Source organism: Passer montanus, unplaced genomic scaffold (assembly GCF_014805655.1).
Source record: "Passer montanus isolate IOZ18808 unplaced genomic scaffold, ASM1480565v1 scaffold16, whole genome shotgun sequence".
Classification (NCBI taxonomy): Eukaryota; Metazoa; Chordata; class Aves; order Passeriformes; family Passeridae; genus Passer; species Passer montanus.
In genome coordinates this window covers 2,832,867-2,846,602 of record NW_024363160.1, presented here as the reverse complement: position 1 = coordinate 2,846,602, position 13,736 = coordinate 2,832,867, and the positions used below count along the sequence as shown (strand labels likewise).

The window sequence follows — 13,736 nt, the reverse complement described above, 5'->3', positions numbered from 1 at the left end:
CATTTTTAATATCCTTAGACATTACAAGTAAGTCAAACAGAAGTGTTCCAACTGCAGAGTCTATTCACATCTCGCTTTTAAATTTTCTTTGTCTCATCTGAACTTCATTTTCTCTTTTTCTTTTTTTTTTTGCTTTTCCTATCGAATCAATTGCTGAATGGAACAGTCTCCAGTCCTTTTCTGCACCTCAGATAAATCATCGTCATTGATTCTGCATTCTTGCACCTCTTACTAACTTGCTTAGAATTTAACTGCCACCTTTATGATTTCATGCTGACTGATTTATATATCCCCAAATGTTTTGTAATCTCATCCTTTATAAGCATCTCTCTTAGGCTGGAACTGCCTGTAAAGAATTGATGCAGGAATTACTAGGTTATAGTCTTTGGCACATATTGCATGTTCGGGCAGGCTAGATGAACATAATAGACCTTCCTACCTTTCCTACCTATACAGTATGAAAAATATATCTATATTTATCTCCTTCATAATTTTTTGAACTTGCTTATTGTGCTTTTTTTTATAATACTCCTTAATCATTTCCAACTGGTATATGCAATTCAGGAATAAGAACTGAATCACATCCTCAGCTGTTTATAGTACAAAGTTCTTTTCAAACAGTAGATTCTTGGTCTAAAAAAATCTCCTTGTGTATACACAAATTTATTGTACTTACTATTTGTTATGTTTTGGTACAACAGAATTGTTTCCACTACATCAAACATATATGAAGATACAATGTTGGCCTCAAAGTCCAAGAGACTCTATTAGCATGATGGAAAAGCAAAGAAATCTTAAAAGTACTTCTTTTTCCCTCAATTGAATAGGTCTGTAAGATGAGTTCAGTCCTGAGAAGACACTTAAAGGAGGTGGTAGTGTCCCAAATGATTATCCAAGTACTTCAGCTGTGAAATGAGGAAGAGGATGGCATTCATCTCTTTTGAAATAGTCATATTAAATAAGGAAAAATAGATATTTTCATCCCTTTTGAAGTGCTCATAATAAATAGGGAAAATTAGTAATTCTGTTCCTTAAGAACCCTTAAGGGGGCGAATTGTCTAAGCACAATTTTTCTCATACAGACCTGGGAGAGGCTTCCAGGATTATGTAAATATGAAAAGGGCATGCGGAACTCTCATATGAGTAAAGACATCTGTCCCTGAAGGTTTTCAGAACAACAGTGTTATATTTTCATGTTCATCAACTCATTAATGGGTAAAAGTTACACTGGGAAAGATTTCACCTCAATATAAGAAAGAAATTTTTTACAGTGAGAACAAGCAATTACTGGAGCAACCTTTCCAGGGATGTGGTGGAGTCCTCATCACTGAAGATTTTCAAGATGCAATTGGACGTTAGATAATCTCCAGGATTCCTTTCCCATAAAAAATTGGATTAGATGATCTTTGAAGGTCCCTCCTCACCTGTGCTAATCTATGATTCTATCCAGGCAGTGAGATCTGTGTTGTAAGCCATAAATGAGAGGCAGGTTAAAGCAATAGAGAAATAGAAATTGAAAAGCTCATAGTTTCATATCCTTGTCAAGACATGAAATCCTAGGTGTTCACAATGAACTCCATGGGAGTCATCCTATGAATCCCCAGCAGAAGTTCACCAAGTAATTTCACCATGGAGACTGTAGTTTATAATGTAAGATGTAAATTATAAAAATGCACAGCTTTGATTAAATATATTAAGGGAAGGACAATGTGTTAACTTCATGAGTCAGTATGTCTAACAGTTAAACAAGCTACCTCTTCTTTGCCCTCTTGTATTATCTTCTAGTTGCTGCATGGTTAGTATCATTTTCAGGTAGATCAGAATGTGACCTACTATCAGAACTCTCTTTGTACCTTTGAATCATGATCAAGGCCCCTTTTACTCTTCTGGAAAAAAATGAAATGTATTGAATTTCTTTACTGTCTTTCTGTACTGAAGGTTTTCTAGACTGAATCGTTCTGGTAGCTCTCACCTGAATGAATATCAGTATTTTCAAACTCCTTTTTGTAGAGGAGATGCCAGAAATGGATTAATGATTATAGCATGGATTTCACACATTCCCTGTCTACAAAGAGGCAATATCTCTAACCTTTTTCCTACATGATAGACTTTGAATTATGTGTCTGAGGAATTTTTCACCTGCCTAGCTGGTGTATTTCCCAGACAGCTAATGTTCAGCTGGTTAACTGACATAAATATCTAAGCTGTTTTCACTGTTTTACACTACTGAATTATGTAGGAAGCACAGAGCTTTAGTTCAGAAGTACAACTCCTTTTGACTACCCAAGGATAAGGGATTTCACTACAGATCCCACTGGGGGCTTTAACATGGGTATATGAATGAAGGGAACTGGTAGGAGTCAAACTAAATAATTTCCACCGTCCTGAAAAGTGTAGGAACGTGGTAGTGGAAGACCAAACAATTAATTTATTTTCCCGAGGAAGATAATCACGCTACATAATTTCCTGAATATGCTTTTGGTAATAAAATATAAAAGGAAAGTTAGTTTTATAGACCTTGTACAATTATATTTTTATTTTCCTTTTTTCCCTTTTTCTTTTTCTTTTTCTTTTTCTTTTTCTTTTTCTTTTTCTTTTTCTTTTTCTTTTTCTTTTTCTCTTTTTCTTTCTCTTTCTTTTTCTTTTTCTTTTTTCTCATTTTCTTTTTCACTTTTTCACTTTTTCTTTTTTGACTTCTTTTTCTTCTTCTCTTTTGTTTCCTTTTTCTTTTTTTCTTTTTTTTTCTTTTCAGTTTCCTTTTACTTTTTGCTTCCCTAGTACGATAGCAACTATAAACTGGCCTTACCTTCTCAGGTTTGCCTTTATCTTAAGCCAGCTTTCCTGCCTGGCTCAAGAGAAAGCCTGGTTTTGTTCCTTTCCTTGAAAAGTCATTAAGAATTTCAGGAATTGGCTCAGTAGAAGTGCCCCAGCTTCAGGCCCAGAAAGATATTGCTCTCTTGCCATTTCACAGAACACTGTTCCCTGCAGGTGGTCTAATGCACACTCATATCCTTTACAGTTCCTCTGAAACATCTCAGGCCTCTGCCTATACCACTACTTCATCATTACAAACCGTTCTCCTCCAGGCACTAAAACCCCCCTGTATTACCTTCTAAAGTTAATGATACTTGTCTTTGTACTAGAAGAATATGCTACCCCCTTTATCATTCTCTTTGTCTTATTATCTCTGTCCCTTAATATTATTACATACCACTAGGAACTCTTCTTTTTTTTTTCTGAAATGAAGTAAATGTCAACCATTTTAAAGGAAAAAAAACCCAAAACACTTCCTTTCTACAAATGAAAAGAGCTCTAGTATTTTTAAAAATAGTATTGTGGAATGAGAACATATTGTATCATTATATGATTAATTAAGGTTTTAGCATATTGCAATGCATACTGGTAATAATGAGAAAGAAAAATTTATACTTTATGTGCAGGGTAATGGTCCATACCGTCAAGGAGTTTCTCAAGAGTATCTGTGATTACTGCTGTGATTTTTTCTTAAATATGCTATTAACCAGTGAAAATAAAATTATATGAAAGTTAACATAATTCATTTTTTCTCTCATTATTGCCAGATCTCAATTTCCAGTCCTGGTGCTAGCACTGATATAAATGTTAAGAAAATTGCTGGTGTTAGTGATGTCTGTGAATCTATGAAGCAACAACTTTTGGTCCTGGTGGAATGGGCTAAATATATTCCAGGCTTCTGTGAACTACCACTCGATGACCAGGTATAAAAGGAGACCAAAGAGAAATATCTAATTACTGCTCTGTTATTCCTGTGATATTTAAATGTCAGGATGAAGCACTCATTCTTTTTTGTCTGAACAAATAGAGCTGAGTACTAGGCCTACCCTCTTAATTTATTTTATTTAAGTTGTGAAGTAACACCACCACAACAGAAAAGACATGAACAAAAAGAAGCAGCAAGGCAGCATGGCTTTAAGTGTTTTGTTCTTTCTGTAGTGTTTTGGAAGCAGAACTTTTTCTGACCTTAAAAAGTATTCCTTTCATGTTCACCTTTCATTATAATATTGTATAAGACAGCGTGTTATTTAATTTGAAGCAAGGCTTCTCTACTTGCAAAAACCAGAAGTGATTAGAATCTCAATCAAATTCCAAACATACTGATATCAATCCATAGCAAGTAATCTTTCATACAATACAATGTACTAAAATTATACTGATTATACTGTATGTAATAAATGTAAGGGAAGAAAGCACCAAATTTTGAAAATTCCTATGACTTTTTATGACAGAGGCATGATCTAACATCATATCTGTAATATATCCTAATATATCACTGGCTTTCAGAGTAGGTTGTGCTAGCAAACCCAGAACCAGAATCTCCACATTATGGGGATCAGTTCTCTGACAAGCAGCCTCAGAAGGAGATTAATTCATTGCTTGGGATCTCTTGATTCCACATCAAAATCTGATTAATCTTGAAAATCACTCTATGAACTTCAGTATCCCAGTTTTTTAACTAAATCCTGCAAGTGTTAGGTCATCCTTGGTTTGAACTGAGTCATTCCCCCTTATATTGTTCCTCATGAATATGGCTATATTTCAGGCCACAGGAAATTCCCCAAAAAAGAAGTTAAATGATGTCTTTGCAGACCCACAGAGCACATATGTTTACAAGCTCAACATACTCAAATAAATTTAAATTGTTCATGTGAAAAAGAATTTCAAATGTCATTACTACACAAAGGCAACAAAAGCAAGGAAAAAATATTGCTACTTTTATTGTTAAGATAGCATGTAGAAAAAGAGAAGGTATCAAATATCCTTAAAATGTTCCTATCTGCATTTGAAAAAAAAAAATATCAGCTTAGAATGATAGGCTGAAAATGCCCCTGCTGTGCTTGAAGAGGACATGTTGGAAAATACTCTGCAACCTTAAGTACCTTAGAAAAGTAGGGACGAAGATGTTGAAAGATAAAACAAATGCCACTTTTTCATTTGTGATAGCCAGTTTCTAAGGGGCATTGTGCTTTCAGTTATGAAATAAGCCATCTGGTTTTGAAAAAATGATTCCTGCTCTGTGAGTCTGCCTGATTTACAAACCACAGAGGAGACCAAAGCAGCTAAGGTAGCTCTGCTGAGAACCTGAAGTCTTAACACATAAGCGTGACTGGCTTGGATTAGAAATACTTGTCAGGAGATGAGTTCTTTGAGGAAATAAAGGTCACTTCTGAAATTTCAAGACATTAAAACTAGGGGAAAGTAAATAGGTGACTAAGAGAAAACTAATAAACACAAGTTCCCTCCTAGTACAAATTGGGATCCTCTTTGTGGACAATAGTGGCTCTGTTAGCATATCTGGCTTTGTTGGGAAAAAGCTCTTTTAAGTGTCATGTAAATTTTTGGTTCAAGAGAAAAATGAAACACTGATAGAACCAAATTTACTGTGACAGTTTATTACAGCCCACTGGAGTCTTTAGTGTCAACTTAAAATGCCAGAGAAGATTTTGTGAAGGGAATACACACTAGGAAATAAATGCAGGTAGTATATTTATAGAGAAGTATTTTGCAGATCCTGATGTTTAAAATCTAGACAGAATGCTAGATATGACAGAGGATGACAGTTTAATTAGAAAGTAATGTTTTTATGGTGTTCAGATTTTTACATTTTACATTGGAATCTTAACAGTCTTCAACATGTTCCTAACACACAGTAATATGCATCCTCCTTTCTTTTGCTCTTATTGAAACTTACTGCTTTATCATCTAATGAGTCTGCTGGTTTTTTTCATGAGGTTGCCCTGCTAAGAGCACATGCTGGGGAGCACCTGTTGCTTGGAGCAGCAAAGCGGTCCATGGCATATAAGGACATTTTACTTTTAGGTAAATATTGGTTTTGTTTTACTTACTGATGGTGATGTTATAGTACATTAGCAACGATGTAGTCACTTAAGTGGGACGACTGTTCTGGCACAATCAAACAATGCATTCTGTAGATGCTAAATAGCTATTAATGACATAATGTCACGTGCCTGTTCCAGCAAAAGCAGGTGGATGGTTTTATGTGAGTTAATACAGTTAAAGGTCTATTGGATAGCAGAAACTACAATTTAAGAGAGTTGCTGGCAATTGCCTCCTTATGTTATCATCCTTTCTGCACCTTTTCCCATTAAAAAAAAAATCAGAAAGAAACAATACCACCACAAAAAACAGCATAAAAACCCCTTTGCTTCAGAAAGGAGTAGCCAGCCTGTTGCACATGTACTACTTTCAGTCTTCATGAAAACCATTTATCTGGAGCTTTCTCAGGAGTCCTTCAGACTCAGAGAAGACTCTACTGGCTAAAATATTACATAGTGTGCTACCTGCAACTCACTTTCCTATGAGCCCTTTCACTTCTTCCTCAATAGTCCCCATATGGCCACCATGCAAACATCATTCCTGCTGTCCCTGCCATGTGGCAGATGGGTGCATCCACGGTACAGTGCCGAGGCACGCCTGCAAGAGCATATTCTTGGTCAGCTGAGATGGCTCCTACACAGGGTTGCATTAAGGGAACATGGCTGTCAGGGAAGAGGATGTTGTCACTGATGGAAGCATGTCTTCTGGTTAATGCAATAGAGAGGCCCAGTTGCAAGACAAGATGTGTGGAGAGTGATGTGATGAGGCATTTGTTAGCCTTGTTTGACACAGTGCACTGCCACTCTGAAGTGTACTCTGCTGAAAAGGGTCTCATTAGACATGGTCAGCATTGGGGCTGTTTTCTGAGACAGGCTGTTGGTTGTTTTGGATAGGATTTTTGATGTGAGGCAGGGCTATATGGAATACAGACTCAGATGTGTCTCTTCACTGGTGGTGTGGTACAAGGACATTTTATGCTACTTGTTCTCCTTCCTCTTTGAGCCTGCCTTTTCATAGCTCTAAATTAGCTTGAATTTATTTTTACTCACATTAAAAGGATAAGAAGGGCTTGGTCTGGATGTATTTGTCTCACCAGAAATCCTTTCAAGATAAAAGCTGTACAAATGGCTTTCTTAAGGTAGTTTTTTCCCTAGATACAGTTTCACTAACAAAATTAACAGAAACACAGAAAAATAAATTTGTGATTTTATTTGGATTATTAATAAGGTAAAAAGGAAAACAATGATAAAATAATAGTAAGAAAATTATATATCATGAGCATCAGCAGATAAACCAAAAGAAGAAACAATTTGAGGCTTCAAAGCTTATTTTTGATACTTGGAGAAGGTACCTGTTTTAGAGTAATTTTGACATGGATCTCTTGTGATATAATTATCAGTTTTTTCTTTCAAAAACTGCATGGTGGCTTCTGAAAGCTCCACAATATTCCTAGTGTTCTCCAGAAGGTGAATTTAGATGCAATAGTGGAGACCTCCAAAATGGATAATTTAAAAAAAAACCCAAACCCAAAAAACTTTAGGTAAGATTATTTCTTACCTGAAAATTTTATGATGTTACTAAATTTTATTAGGAACAACAGAAACATCCACTAGAAAAAGAAGCATTTCCAGTGTCTCCTCTTTGCTATTGTCAAATCCTTGTCATTCAGCTTGGGATATATTATTTTAATCAGGGAAGGATACATTTTAAGATCAATACTTTAGTATATTTATGTGTTATTTAAACATAAAGGTCTTCTTGCTTCATACTTGTAAATTCGAATACCAGCCTTGGTCCCGTGGACTAATCAGTAACTACATGTTGGTGTACTTATATGTACAGAGTATTTACTGGGTGACAGCTATAATGTGCACAGATACTGTTTGCAAAGGAAAGTTGTGTGTGATGCAAGGAAGAGTTATTACTTAAAAAAATTAACTTGATCAAGCAATATGAAATGTACTTTTGAAAATTGGCTTCATCTAGTATGTTACATCAAAATGTTTCGATTAATTCTTATGTTGATATTCTTTCTCTCTAAGGCAACAATTACATAATACATCGCAACAGCACTGAAATGGAGATCTGCCGAGTGGCAAATCGGATTCTGGATGAATTAGTTCGTCCCTTCCAGGAAATTCAAATAGATGACAATGAATATGCTTGCTTGAAAGCAATTGTGTTTTTTGATCCAGGTATTTTTACAAAAAGATCTCTCAATTGTTCTACATGTGATTGTATTGAAAGTAATTTTTGTTAATGTAGCATCTGGTTATATTGTGTAGCTGAATGGAAAAGAATAAAATGAAAAACAGTAAGATGCTCCTCCCAAATCGTAATATGCCTTGACTTAAAGTTTTTATTATTTTTAAAGATGCAAAAGGCTTGAGCAATCCATTGAAGATTAAGAATATGCGATTCCAAGTGCAAATCAGTTTAGAGGATTATATTAATGACCGTCAGTACGACTCCAGAGGAAGATTTGGAGAACTTCTTCTTCTACTGCCTACACTCCAAAGCATCACTTGGCAAATGATTGAGCAGATACAATTGGTTAAATTATTTGGAATTGTTAAAATTGACAGTTTGCTTCAGGAAATGTTACTGGGAGGTAAGCTATCATCCTGTTAAATTTATAATCTTGTATTATGTTGAATTGAGTATGTTGGGATGTTGAGGGAATCTTGATTTAAGCTACCACTCTGACTCACTGGCTGTGCTCTGTGTTGTGTAATTGTTAGCTAAAGCCTTCTTGTCTTGGCAGTTCATCTTGTTAACTTAGTCCTACAACTACAGATTTTGCTGTGTACTTCTCAATAACTACTGGGCTGTCCTACAATTCCCTCGGCAGATGAAAGAATCCTTAGAAATATTTCATGAAACACACTGTTATTGAAGTCAAAACAGTGAAAATAAACACAGTGCTTAATATGCTTGAAGTCTGCTTAAATTGTTTAATGAATACCCAGAGGCAATTATTCAAATTGCCAATCAAAATATTTACTCTGTGGAAATGTAATTACTGAAGTATAAGTCACTGGCAACAACATGCTCGTTTGCATTGATATATGCTCATGTTATTTTTGCAGGTACTTCTAATGATGCCAGTCATATGCATCATCCAATGCATCCTCACTTAGCCCAAGATCCATTAACTGGCCAAACTGTCCTCATAAGTTCAATGTCTGCTCCTGTACATACAGAACAGATACGTAAGTAATTGCATGTTAGCCTTCTGTCACAACACTTCACTGTCTCATTTTAAAATATGAATTAGCGTGGTGGCCTGTCAGTGTTCATAGAGCTATTTCATTATCATTTTTAAATTAAAATAATTGTGCATTAAAAATGTATGTATATAAATGGTGTTAAGTAATAGACTTTGACCTGAATTTAATTTAATTTTAAAAATTCAGCTTCATTCTGATATATTTTACATGCACAATCTTTAATAAACTAAAAATTCTGATCATTAAAATATCCTGTTTCCCTAGCATGCCAATGCACTTTTTTTCCCAATCATGCAACAGGAGTCCTTTTCAGTGCAGTAGAGTATATATGTAGAGTAGACCAGGATATAAAAATATATATAATTATTTCTATTTTTTTTCAGCAACTCCAGAAACTCCATTACCTTCTCCTCCACAAGGCTCTGGGCAAGAATACAAAATGTCTGCAAATCAAGCTTCAGTCATTGCACAGCAATCTATTTTGAAACAAAAACCATTGTGATAATATTTGAATCTCTGTCTTATCCTTCCTTCCTTCCTTCTCTTCCTTTTCATGCACTACATAGATTGGTAGAACACTTGCACATTTAAAATCTCAGGTTGATAAAGGAAATTATTTCCTCAGCAGCCACTACTAAGTGGGTGTTCCTTAAAACACCTCATGATTTGGAAAGTAATGCTGTTCTGACTACTGCATACAACTGTAACTGTGGATGCTGCAGTCTGACAAATATGTATAGAGGTAGATATTATTTTTAGATCTCATAATTGCACAGATTTGTGTTTTTATTTCCTGTTTTAGTTGTTGTCTTAATATTATTGTTTTAGATGTGTATATAATTTTTTCTTTGTAATGGAACTACTTAGTGCTTGTTTAGCTGTGAATTCTAGATATGAAAAAGTGGGTTGTTCAGGCAAAGGCCAAGATTCCACTAATAGTAGGAATAATTAGGCTACAAAAAAGCACATGAATTGAAAAAAAAAGGAAAACATACTTAATTGACAGAAAACCCCAACTATTTTAGAAAATCCTGATTTGAAAGGACCATCTCTTTCAAGTAAAATTTCAACAAAAGCATTGAATCCTCCCTGCTTAACAGTTTGTATGAAGCAGAAGGTCAGCCTGGGTGAATATGCTTGAGGACTTCTTAAAATCTATATATAGAACATATATAGATATTATGTCTATATATAGTCAATTGGCCAGTGCTGAAGCATTTATATTGATAAATACTTAGAACAAGGACTGGTAGGCTTTTTGGTTTGGGCTAACTAGTACTTTCCCCAAAAATTTATGAGCACACTTCAGGAATTAGGCCAGTCTAGGGACACTTTTCACTTTTAGGTACTTTGGACACAGCCCTCCTCTTTAAGGGTACAGAGAGTATCACAGAACACCAGAATAAACTGAATTGGAAGGGATCCACAAAGATCATTGAGTCCAATCCCTTGCATTGCCCAGCACCATCCCCAAGAGTCGCACCATGTACCTGAAAGGGTTGTCCAAATGCTTCTTGAACTCTGTCAGGCTTTTCTGTGGCCACTTTCCTGGGGACCCTGTTTCAGTGCCCCCAACTGCCCTCTGGGTGAAGAACCTTTTCCTCATATACAACCTAAACCTCCTGACACAACTTCAGGCCATTCCCTTGGGTCCTGTCCCTGGTCACTAGAGAGAGAGATCAGTACCTGCTCCTCCTCTTGCCCTCACAAGGAAGTTGCAGACTGCAAGGGGGTCTAACTAGGACCATGTCAGGGCAAGAGGATACTTTGTGATGTTTGGTTTACCAGTGTAAGAGTAGCCATTATGTTTATTTGTCTAACTGGGTAGTAAATGCATATTTCAGCAATCATTAAAATTCACCTACTGAAAAGTTGTAATTAATGTAGTAGCTCTCTGTTTGGAGAGTTTTGACTTACTAATTGCAGCGGCAGATGTGCCTGAGTTCAGTTCCAGGTGTTTGTGGTTTGAGCCATGGTATTTCAAGCCAGAAGGCAGCCAGAAGACAACGTACTATCTCAACTGACATACTCATCCTCTCAATGTCCAAGTTTTCAGAAGCATGGGATGACTTGTTTTTCTGTGATGAGCCACTTTCTCCACCTCTTGCTCCCCTTCCAGTCTGGGGATCCAACCTTGACTAGGCTTTGTGTCTGGAGTCCATAACAGCCCATCTGGATTTGGACCCTCTGTGAATTTGCACAAAGTGGACCTTGTGACACATGGTCACTTGGGGCATTTGTACTACTCAATTACAATGTGTGAAAGTAATCCTTTATGATATATGAAGTGATATGTTGTTCATACAATACTGACTTCATAAGAAAATCACCACTTCACATATTTTATTTACTCCAGACAGCAATGATTTAGTACATTAAAGCAGACTTTCTACCAGAAGATATGTAAGAGAGAAACACACAAAAAAGAGATAATAATATATTGCAGCTTGCTAAACTATTGCAAAGAGAAAACATAGTAGAGTCAGAAATTCTTCAAGGTGAGATGTGGATCATCCTGAACCAGACACCTTCATTAATCACAGCAACCAGAGATGGTGCAGTTACACCCTTGGCTTGTAAAAGTTGCTCAAACAATCCAAAATGATTCTTCAAACACATTTTTGTAGGCTGGAAATTCAACACAGTAAATGTTGAGCTGACCTGAACATTCAAAAGGCTTTAATGAGAATGCACCTACCACCAAGTAGATACTGTGTTTCTTTTTTATTTTAAAGTAGTTGCTTTTGTAAAGTCTGTATACAGTAGCTATTAATGTTTGCTTTTTAGATCCTTTTCCTTTTTGCTGTTTATTGTTTGTTTTTTATTAATGCATTGCTCTTTTTACAAGTTCCTTTTAATATGAGTTTTTATGACAGAATAAGGTACTGAAGATTTGCCATTAACTTTAAGGGTATCCAGACTCTGCTTTTTTTTACAAGTTAGCCACCAATGCTTTACAGTGATACACAAAGGTAAAACAAGTGTGAGAGATAATGAGCAGCCCAAAAGTTTACTGATTTGGCTCACTTTTGTGTACTTGTCATAGAAAGAGTGTTGGACTCTAGGTGGATCTGCATGAATTTACTGGGTCAGATAAATGAATTCAGCTACATATACATGGCAGTATTGATCTGACTTAAAAACATATAATTGGAAATAAAGATCAGTCCCCAAGCTGGCCACCCTTGTCTTATATAAGAGATGTGCATAATAGCTTACTTTATTTTTCACAGACAACTTTAGATATCAAGTGTACAATAAAATATTGTCACACACTGCCAAATTGTACTGGAGGAAAAATATACTTTAGTATTTTATCTGACAAAAAGCTGTTGTCTATTTTGTACGATATATTACATTTTTGAATAAAAACACCACTGTAATTTATTGGGAAAAGCTGATTTATTTTATAAATGTAACATTATTTTTGTAAACTTAATTATGAAAAATCAGAAATGATTAGTGCTGTTAAATATTAAATTATAATGAGATGTAACTTTATATGTTTGAACTCTGATACCAAGTTTTTGTATTGAGCATTTGGAATTGAAATGGTTGCTGGAAAAATTTCAAATGGACTGTTTTTCATCAAAGCTCAATAAAGAAATATGAATGATCCAAATGACACATTTGCCTTTTAGTATTTTTTAACTATTTACATAAACAATGAGACTGGTTTATATTCCTTATACAATAAGTATATAACTAACATGCTTTCATCTCTACAGTGTTCACAGCATCACAGAATGGCTGAGGTTGGAAGGGACCTCTGGAGGTCATCTAATCCAACCCCCTCTGCTCAAGCAGGATATTGAAATCATATGAAAGAGTCTGATGGCAACATTTTAGTTGATTCTGCTGCAACATGGCAAAGTATTACATAGCTATGGTCTTCAGTTTTTACTTCTAACTCAGAATAGAGCTAAAGCACATGCTTAATTCCATCTGTGTTTAAAATTAACCATATGTTCAATAGTCTGTTTTTTTCTGGAGAGGGATAACTTAAGAAATCACTGTCTTTGCTCCAGCACATTGTTATTAAGAAAAATTTAGGTGCAACTTGATAAAGATATTTTAAACTTTAGAAAGACTCTTTACAATTTTTTTAGATAACCAGTATCTCCTCTGCTTTGGAAATTATGTTCAATTGCGTGTCTCTTTACTAGATTTTGAATAGAAATGGGGTAGGTTGTTTGTTTGTTAGATAGTTAGTTTGTTTTTTTGTTTGTTTTGGGGTTTTTTTGTTGTTTTGCTGTTGTTTTCTTGTTAGTAGCAATAATACAATGATTTGGGCTGCTTACTTTTGCTCAAATGGGCTCTGCTAGAGTGCAGAACGACAGGGAAGAGCTGCCATGGAGACTCCATTTTGAATGCTGGAGGTCATCTGTCCTTCTGAGGAACTTGAATCAATGGCTGATTATTCTACATACAGGAAACCTCTACTTGTGAAAGCTGACTGGGGTGTAGGAGGTTTATGATTTTAGGGAACTGAAGAGATTTTTTTTCTCAGCATACAACGAAGAAAATATAGAAACCCCCTTACAACTTCAATGCTGTGAAGTGCTGGCAGACTATTCTTCAAGGAGTTTGATAAATCAGCTTTACAAGTAGCCCCAATAGGTGAATCAGGAT

The 13,736-nt window shown here is 35.5% G+C and overlaps 1 protein-coding gene across 4 annotated transcripts in view; it reads left to right on the top strand.

Annotated features, from left to right (window-relative positions):
• Positions 1-12,720, top strand: part of HNF4G (hepatocyte nuclear factor 4 gamma) — a 62,460-nt gene extending 49,740 nt beyond the window's left edge. For all 4 annotated transcript variants that reach the window (XM_039703093.1, XM_039703092.1, XM_039703091.1 and 1 more), the window contains 6 exons: positions 3,582-3,737; positions 5,769-5,856; positions 7,917-8,069; positions 8,249-8,485; positions 8,964-9,086; positions 9,488-12,720. In XM_039703093.1, coding sequence (XP_039559027.1) covers positions 3,582-3,737; positions 5,769-5,856; positions 7,917-8,069; positions 8,249-8,485; positions 8,964-9,086; positions 9,488-9,606 — 876 coding nt within the window. In that variant the 3' untranslated portion in view covers positions 9,607-12,720. The remainder of the gene's footprint in view (positions 1-3,581; positions 3,738-5,768; positions 5,857-7,916; positions 8,070-8,248; positions 8,486-8,963; positions 9,087-9,487) is intronic.
• Positions 12,721-13,736: the final 1,016 nt, after the last annotated feature.